The sequence below is a fragment of the Festucalex cinctus genome, chromosome 4, assembly GCF_051991245.1.
Source record: "Festucalex cinctus isolate MCC-2025b chromosome 4, RoL_Fcin_1.0, whole genome shotgun sequence".
NCBI classification, from domain to species: Eukaryota; Metazoa; Chordata; class Actinopteri; order Syngnathiformes; family Syngnathidae; genus Festucalex; species Festucalex cinctus.
The window spans coordinates 11,855,029-11,864,255 of record NC_135414.1 but is presented as its reverse complement, the minus strand read 5'-3'; the positions used below and the strand labels follow the sequence as shown (position 1 = coordinate 11,864,255).

At 37.9% G+C, this 9,227-nt stretch overlaps 2 protein-coding genes across 5 annotated transcripts; one reads left to right on the top strand and one right to left on the bottom strand.

The window, feature by feature from the left end:
- Window positions 1-1,484: 1,484 nt before the first annotated feature.
- On the bottom strand, window positions 1,485-3,662 carry psma4 (proteasome 20S subunit alpha 4). 2 transcript variants are annotated; one of them, XM_077518909.1, is made up of 9 exons: window positions 3,524-3,662; window positions 3,110-3,141; window positions 2,991-3,033; window positions 2,627-2,789; window positions 2,457-2,534; window positions 2,240-2,328; window positions 2,028-2,158; window positions 1,801-1,924; window positions 1,485-1,712 (listed from the first exon to the last, which is right to left on the bottom strand). In XM_077518909.1, the coding sequence occupies exons 2-9, from the start codon at window positions 3,110-3,112 to the stop codon at window positions 1,558-1,560; spliced, it is 786 nt and encodes a 261-aa protein (XP_077375035.1). In that variant the 5' UTR covers window positions 3,113-3,141; window positions 3,524-3,662; the 3' UTR covers window positions 1,485-1,557. The 2 variants fall into 2 exon arrangements, with proteins under 2 accessions (XP_077375035.1, XP_077375036.1); XM_077518910.1 differs by having other exon boundaries at window positions 3,513-3,645.
- A 112-nt stretch (window positions 3,663-3,774) lies between these two features.
- slc25a44b (solute carrier family 25 member 44b) lies at window positions 3,775-8,679 on the top strand. Of its 3 annotated transcripts, XM_077518907.1 has the most exons (5): window positions 3,775-4,143; window positions 4,562-4,600; window positions 4,696-5,371; window positions 7,281-7,403; window positions 7,502-8,679. In XM_077518907.1, the coding sequence occupies exons 3-5, from the start codon at window positions 4,696-4,698 to the stop codon at window positions 7,753-7,755; spliced, it is 1,053 nt and encodes a 350-aa protein (XP_077375033.1). In that variant the 5' UTR covers window positions 3,775-4,143; window positions 4,562-4,600; the 3' UTR covers window positions 7,756-8,679. The 3 variants fall into 3 exon arrangements, with proteins under 3 accessions (XP_077375033.1, XP_077375032.1, XP_077375034.1); XM_077518906.1 differs by having other exon boundaries at window positions 3,779-4,143; window positions 4,562-5,371; XM_077518908.1 differs by having other exon boundaries at window positions 3,808-4,143; window positions 4,562-5,371; window positions 7,276-7,403.
- Window positions 8,680-9,227: the final 548 nt, after the last annotated feature.

Below are 9,227 nucleotides of genomic sequence, written 5' to 3'. Positions count from 1 at the left end.
GAAGCTACAGCATTGAGGGGAATAAAGCTATATTTTGATCACTAATGAGTCTTAATGACATTGTTTTCATCGAAAAAGACATGTTAACATTCTTATATTTGTTATTTCATAACATCTCACAGACATATTACACACAAAAAGTTTTAAATGAGAATAAAGCTGTATGGATGACAATATGGGCCTGATTCATTTCTCCGGTGATGATGACGTCTAACTGAACACGATCGCCATCTTGTGGTAAATTGAACACATGACACATTTAACACAGTTTTTAATGTGATTTGGGCCCATTCAAACGTAATCCACCAGGATTAAAATTGATGGATAAGAATAAATCCAGATCTGATCCAAAATTGGGTATTTCAAACCACATTTAATCTTGAAAATTCTAATCCAGATTTGGAAACCCAATCCTGCCTTTGAGTTTGTGTTTGTTATTCCAAAACTTCAGTCCCAAATCTGGATCAATTTGATCCTTAAAAATAGCATTAAATCAATCCCACCTCGGGGTAGGATTAGAATGTGATCCCATGTATTAGTTTCACATATACTCATCTCTTGCATTTCCCAGAATTAATAGTGTAAAGAGATATTCTGAATAAATCAAACCTCATTATGTACTTTGTTTTTTTTAACTGAAAAATTCCAAATACCTCAAATGTCCGAAAATAAATAAATAAAAATAATCCAAACAACAACAAAATGGCTTCAACCCAAAATTTTACATCAAAAAAAAAAAAACTGAAAGGGGAAGTCAAGTCAACCCCCCAAGAAAATCTTAATGTGCTAAAAGTGTCTCTACTATTTTAAACACAACATTCAGATTAATATTGTGATTACTCTGAGTAACTGTGATATAATTTTTATTGAACAGCAAGTGGCAAAATGGATTGCACTTGGTGTATCTGTAATTTATCAAAGCCTTGACTAAGGTCTACAGAACACACATGTAATCCTGGGGGCGGAATGGATTTGGAAATCTCAATCCAAGAGGATCCCGTGGCCGTAATTGGTTAGAAAAAAACTGTAGAATGTAGCACCGTCCAATCAGCTCCAATTATTGTAGAATGTCCCGCCTTTCCCCGACGAAATTACTGTGGAGTGGCATATCCATCTGGCCATTGCCAGGTTACTGAATATTAAGAGCCCATCTAAAAAAACATGCTCAATTTTACATCATATTTATTATAGTGAATGTAGTTGACACTGGTGTAGTACTGTATTACTAATACTGTATGTTGTATCTTGGCCGTGGTGAAGACAGACTAACTGCTAAACTCGCTGACATTTCATCCAGTTATTGTGATGTTACTCTTATCGAGAAATTTCAAGGAAAAGATGACTACCAGCTAATATGCCTCTCAAACTACATTTTTATTTTTCTTCTCATATTTCCTTTGAGCAACATTTCCTATATCTAAATAACTATCCCCCCAACACACACAATTATGAAGTGAAAAATACATCATTTCATGACCACAATATAACCATTTCCAAACTTTTAATGTAAAAACAAAACAATACAAGATTATCTGACAAGAACAAGCGTCATTTTGTTCATTTATCCTTTTCTTTCTGCTCCTTCTCCTTTTTGTCTTTCTCAGCTTTCGCCTCCTCAGCCTCGTGTCTCTTGATCAGCTCTTCCACCTCTTTCTGTTTCAGCACCTTGATCTTCGTTTTGCCGTCCTCCCGTGTCAGGGTGGCAATCTCCACTGAAACAGGACGGCAATGTCAACAAATATGAGAGCAGTGCGTAAGCGGGGAAACCTGATACGATGTTCATTCCGGTTATCAGCTCACCTTTTTCTGCAGAAAGCTTGCTGACGTCCATAGTTTTGTTGAGAACTTTGACGGCCAGAGCCAAAGCCGAGGGCAGCGTCATCTCTCCCTCTTTGTAGTCTTGCTTCAACATGGAAACTGCGGCCTGAGTAAGGTCCAAGACCAACAAATAAATAATAATGCAGAGGGAATATTTAATATTATTAAATAAATTAAAAAATTGAAAATTTTTAGTCATGATATCTTACAGCGCTGTTGTTGCCGATGCATGTTGCCTTCCAGCCTCCGTAGTTACCACTGGGGTCACTTTGGTACAACTGGAAGCCGTAGTGTTTGTCCCAGCCCATGTACAAGAGAGACACACCAAACGGTCTCTTTCCTGTCAATAGAAACCAGACATGATAAAGACTAAATCAATCTATTTAATAAGACATTTATGTTATTTGTATAAGCTTCCTACCTCCAAACTGAGTGTATGCCTGCTTGATGTCACACAGTGCTGTTACCAATTGCTCACAAGGGATTGGCTCCTGGTACTGCAATAAATACCTGAAGAAGAGGAAAACAAAAAACAAAAAAACATTTGGCTCAAGTCAAAACAATGTTTCAGACTTAAGAGATGGAACATTTGGAACCATGAAAGGTTAAACTTCAGCCAAGTTTTCTCTGAGCCTCACCTCTGTGCAATTAGGCGCAATTCATTTGTTAGCACATTAGCATCTGATGTGATACCTGCAACACTGCAAGCCATATCTCTGAGGGGAAAAAATAAACAAGAATTATGATGACTATGCTTTGTTCTTGAACTTACAACACAGTGTTAAGAAATGGGAGCTCATGCACTCACTCATTGAGCTTGTAGATCTTCTCAGAGAAAAAGACCTCATCCAACAGTTTGTGGATGTTTCGTCTCTCTGCTGCTAGCAGCACACCGTCGTTTGCCAGAATCCCAAGACACGTTCCGGCGTGACCAATTGCCTCCATCGCATATTCCACCTGATACAGGCGGCCTAGAAAGTGGAGAGACCGTTTAATTAATGACTAAATAAAAGTCTTACAAACTCAATATCACAGCCAATGCAGAATACCAACAGAGAAAGGAAAAGCTTTAGCATCACTCAATATCATATATCCAACAATAATAGACATGCTATTCATCATGATGCACCAACTATGAACTATCAACATACACAAAGAAAATAAATACTTGCCTTCAGGAGAAAATATAGTTGTCCGGGAATCATATCTGCGAGACTTAACATCAAGCAAGAACAGAAATTAGTAGACAAACATACAGAAGAACTGATGAACACTTAATGATGTAACCTACCATTTCTTCGTCAGCAAGTAACTTGCTCTACCCTGCAGGTAACGATTGAAAGATTAGGAGAGTTAAGAGTCAAAAGAAACTGATTTTTAAACATGTTTACGTACATAGCTCGAGCATTATAATACATGTGGGTGAAATCGTGCCACATTTACTACATGCCGAATGTAAATAACGTCAGTGGTTGTACCTTTTAACTAACATTCATTACCGCGCATTTATGTGGATCAATGATGAACTAATGTCTCGGTCTGACAGCTAGCTTACTCAACAGAATGAATCTGCAATATCGAAGCTACGCTACCTAGCATGCTAGTTCATAATGAAAGAGGACGAACAACACAATCAAGCTGTCCAGACCCTAAACAATTATTAAAAAGCAACGTTATTAACAATGACAACATACGTTAGTAGTACCTTCGATGAAAAACTGTAACTTGTAGTCCAACGAAGATAATTCTTGTACTTTCTATTTAACGCTTCCTCGCGCACACTACTGAGGCGAGTTGCCGCTACAGTGAAACAGTAGGACAACAGCGCCACCTACATGTGGGAGGGAGCATACGTTTTTAATGTACAGTCCATACAGGGGTTCTCGTGTTACGACGGCGTCCCAGTTCCATGGCGGAGACGAATTTTCATGGAATTCGGAACGCGCCGCAGTAGTTGAATTCCTGTCTTCGCTGAATCATAAGTTGGATGTACAAGTCTGTATTTTTTTCTGGTTGTAAAACGAAATGAGGATGTTTGCGTCACTCTAGATGGCGCTGTGGTGTTCACCGACGCACTATTGAAAGTTAAGACAAGAAGAAAAAGAAATGCGTGTGTCCTGATTGGTTGTTACATCAGCACGCTGTTTAGAATGGAAGCTGGAAGTTGAGATGAGATCGGAGGTCGCCAAGCCAACTCTAACAAGCTTTTTATCTATTCCGCAGATTCATGACGTAACCCACATTAGCGCATTTTAATCGGACATCGTTGTGTTGTTTCAAGTCGTTCAGGACATGGATTTAACGTAAACAATGCTGTTCGAGGGGGTAAGTGGGTTTTTAAAGGGGATTTCTGACGGCTATGCTAACCAAGATGCTAACACCTGATATGCTGTACAGTAGTAGTATTTGGAATTGTATATCAAACTTTAGGAATATGTTTGGCTCTGTTCGGGTGTCACACTCGCTACACGGTGTTCTTATGAAGGTTTCTGCCTTGAAGGCTAACAGCAAAGCTAGTGGGCTGGCTGAGCGACCACATTATCGTGAATAAACACTGTAAATAAATAAATAAATAAAAAAAAAATGCTTTGCTTACTGAGTTGGTAGTTGAAATACAACATGGCCGTGGAACTTTCTCACTGCTATAAACAAAGCTATTTGCACATCAGCCAATATTTGAGCATAAAATCCGCACCAAAGTACTTGATTATCATATATGATATAAATATTTTGTCCTCATTAGGGTTTCGTGTGAGCTGCAGCCTATCCGACCTGACCTTTGGTGAGAAACGTGATACAGCCTGGACTGGTCATCGGCAAATTGAAAACGACCATAACGTGAGAGATCATCAGATGCTCTGCATGCGCTTCCACTAGATGTCAGACATGAGTCATTCCAATGATGATGCTCCTCCAGCCGGTTGCGTGCAGCAAAAGAGAAACATCCAGATCATCGAGTGGGAGGACTTGGACAAAAAGAAGTTCTACTCTTTTGGCGTGTTCATCACCTTGAGCATCAGGGCCACGGTCTACCCGGCCACCCTCATCCGGACTCGGCTGCAGGTGCAGCGCGGGAAATCGCTTTATAGCGGCACCTTTGATGCCTTTGTCAAGATCTTGCGGGTGGAGGGCGTTCGGGGCCTGTACCGCGGCTTCATGGTGAACACCTTCACCCTCATCTCAGGCCAGGCGTACATAACCACCTACGAGCTGGTGAGGAAGTACGTCTCCAAGTATAGCGACGACAACACGGTCAAGTCGGTGGTTGCGGGCGGCCTGGCGTCCATGGTGGCTCAGAGCATCACTGTCCCCATCGATGTGGTGTCACAGCAGCTGATGATGCAGGGCCAAGGGGAGCACCTCAGCCGATTTCGCCCTAACGCCCACTCGGCGGCCGGCAAGCCCAAACGAGTGTTCGGCCAAACCAGGAGCATAGTGGCCCAAATATTTGCTGCCGATGGTTTGCCTGGTTTCTACAGGGGAGCCCTTGCTTCGTTACTCACTTACATCCCAAATAGTGCCGTCTGGTGGCCTTTTTATCATTTTTATGCAGGTGAGTCTGATTTCACAAGTGGACAGCCAGACGAGAATACAGTGTTCCCTCGTTTATCACGGGTGTTACGTTCCAAAAACTACCCGCGATAATGGAAATCCTCATTAATTATTTTTTTCTTGAACGCTCAGAATTGTTCATTCTGCTTTTTTTTTTGTTTTTTTTTAATTTCTATTTATTATATATATTAGGGGTGGTAAAAAAAAAATCGATTCGGCGATATATCGCGATACTACATCGCGCGATCCTCGAATCGATTCAATAAAAAAAAAATATCTTTTTTTTTTTTTTTTTAAGAGCTCAGAATTGTTCATTCGGTAGTCTTACCGATTCAACGTCTTATCATCATTACCTTTTTTTTTTTTTTTTTTTTTTTTTTGTGTGTGTGAATCGATTTTTAAACTTCCATTTTTAATGGAAAAATATTCAACAAAACGTCTGACTTCGGGTTAGGATTCACACCTTGAGCATGGAAGAATGTTATATGAACGGAACATTAAGCCTTAATATTTTATTTTAATGCTGTTCAAACATGAAACAGATTACAACCTCTATAAGACTGAAATTTCAGATAAATAAATAATACATTTTCATATAAATCTTACACTCTACAAGCTTACTGATTAGTATTTTCTAAATTTGAATGAAAAAAAATCGCAACAATCGACTTATAAATTCGTATCGGGATTAATCGGTATCAAATCGTGACCTGTGAATCGTGATACGAATCGAATCGTCAGGTACTAGGCAATTCACACCCCTAATATATATATATATATATATATTTGTTTATTAAATAAATGATTTTGTTTGTTTTTCATTTTGGTATAATTTTTACTTTATTATAAATGATTTTTCATTCCTCGTGTTTTTTTTTTTAAATTTGCATTCATTTTTTTCCCATTAAAAGTACTTATTTTTTTATTTTTTTATTTACTTATTATGCAGCACAGTATATATTTTTTTCACTTATTTTTTTCGTTTTGGTATGAATTTTAGTTTATGAATGTTTTCATTCATAAATTGTTTTTTTTTCCATTTAGTCATTTCTTTACATTAAAAGTATCTTTTTTTTTTTTAATTCCTGTTAATTATATATATTTTTTCATTTCATAAATTTTTTCCTTTGTTTTTTTTTCATTTTTGTATGATTTTTACTTTATTATAAATGTCTTTTCATTCACCATGTTCTTTTTTTATTTGCATTATTTTTTTTCCATTAAAAGTACATTTAAAAAAAATACTTATTACAGTATACAGCACAGTCTATATATTTTTTTCATTTATTACAGGTTTTCTCGTTGGTATGATTTTTAGTTTATTATGAAGGGTTTTTCATTCATGTTGTTTTTTTCCATTTACAGTAATTTTTTCCCCCATTAAAAGTATGTGTTTGTTTTGTAAATTTGTTTAAATTTGTTTTTGTAAATTTGTTTTGTAAATTTACTTGCTATACAGCACAGTATATATTTTCTATCTCCGGAATGCAATGTCGTAGAGCGAGGAGGCAGACACCGTTGGAAAGTTCTCGCCGAGACGAATCTGTAGATACCCATATGTCCCCGGTCGGACATACGGTTTGAGAGATACAGCCGCGCAAAGACCAAAAAAATAAACCAAAAAGCACACTGTTAAAAAAAACAACAACAAAAACAGCACACTGTAAAACATCCACAAAACAACAAGGCCGCGAAAGATGAACCTGCGATAAACAAGGCAACACTATACTCACAGAAAGTTTGGAGCGTAGTGTTGCACTAAATGGAGCGATCTTCCTCCCACTATACTCACAGAAAGTTTGGAGCGTAGTGTTGCACTAAATGGAGCGATCTTCCTCCCACTATACTCACAGAAAGTTTGGAGCGTAGTGTTGCACTAAATGGAGCGATCTTCCTCCCATACAGAGCAGCTGTCAAATCTGGCCCCCTCCAACTGCCCTCATCTGGTCCTTCAGGCCATGGCCGGCCCACTTGCTGCTGCCACCGCCTCCACCGTCACCAACCCCATGGATGTCATCAGAGCCAGAGTGCAGGTAAGTCCCCAGATCAATACAATGTCTGAAAGCATAATTTCATATTTTGTATGTTTGCGATTGTAAATTGAGCCGAGTGAGTTTTGTGCTCTTTTCAGGTCGAAGGTCGCAATTCAATCACGGAGACCTTCAGGCAGCTGATCAAGGAGGAGGGCTTCTGGGGAATGACCAAAGGGTTGTCGGCCCGCATCATTTCATCCACCCCCACCGCCATTGTCATGGTGGTGGGCTACGAGAGCTTGAAAAAATTGAGTTTGCGACCGGAGCTGGTGGATTCCCGACACTGGTAGAAAGAAACCAACTCACGCGGACCCTGTCAGTCGGTTGGGATCAAACAGTGATGATGTACTGATTCAGAAGGACTGTATAGATAACTACTGCTTTTTTCTATGGGACATACACTCCAATTCAGGTGAAGAGGAAAGAAGAAGATCAAGATGGGACACAAAAACAAGAATACCTCACTTTCTTTTAAGCATAGCAATTAAGAAAAGATTGCGGCCTGATTTTATTTACTGATTCTGAACATGAACTGCAATTATGCAGTGGTGGGGAGACTTGTTGTCCTCTACTGTAAATGTTTGTACAAGCAAACATAATGGCCCACATTTGAAAATGATTTTTGTCAGCTTTTATTCATTGTGGGTGTTCTTTAGTTCACCTTTTCCCTGGAAGTCATGACACAAGGTATTTTTTCCCCTTTGTACATTCATTAGATTCTGTATTTGTGTGTATAATATATGATTAAGATAAAATGGCAAATTCCATGCAACTCACAAACATAATATATGCCATTTATATTTTGTAATTTTAAGCACAAAAGAAGCGGTGCATTAACTGTTGTCTTAAAAGCATGAAATTTGTATAATTTATTTTTATTATATTTTTGTGTTCCTTTTGAAAATGGGCAGTAAACAACTCACAATCTGTCATTTAGTTTTTTTTTTACTTTGTGCAAAGTTGTATACAATGTTTTTGGGACAGTGGCAATTTTAACAAACTACTGTATATTGATGAAGTGTATGTAGTCATGTTGCACTGTGCCACTATGTGAATTACGCAAGTTATCAAGATTTTAGTAGGATTTAATTAATGAAAATGATTATACTTGAAAAAGAAATGTTAAGACATTTTGGGGTTATTTGAAATATTTGAATAATACCTCTATTGAAAAATAAATAATAGCTTGTGCATATAAGCATGTTTGAAGGGTCTCTCTCACACAGCCATGACAATTATACAGTACTAACATTACATCCATTTGTTTTATATCATATATTTGCTTTTGGTTGTCTATATATGCGTCATTTACCTGTCACATTGTCAAAGGCACCCTTTCCTAAATATGGGGTCAATATTCACAGAGTTACCAAATGTCCAATAATAACGTACAGTAAACCATTTTAATTGATCAAGTAGGAAACCATTATGGTTTAAAAAAAAAAAAAAAAAAGTTCAAATTTGAGTGTAAAAGGTGAATTCAGTTTTAAAGTCTTGAGTCATTCTTGATCAATATGTTCGTCAACTCATTAAAAAATAGACAGTGTGTAACTAGAAGGTGGTCTAATTTTGTTAAAATGGGATGTCAATGCAAACAATTCCTTGACCATAATATGCTCTATGCAGCCCCACTAGTCTAAACACTGTATTCTGAATAATATTGTGTTTGTAAAATGAGTTATGCAACAAAATCCACCTGTTTTTATCCGGGGGCGGCCATTTATTTATTTATTTTTTTTATATATCCACTCACTCACACAAGCTTACTTCTTGTAAGCCACACATGGGCCTCTCCCAGGCGGAGGATCGAACCCACGCCAACCG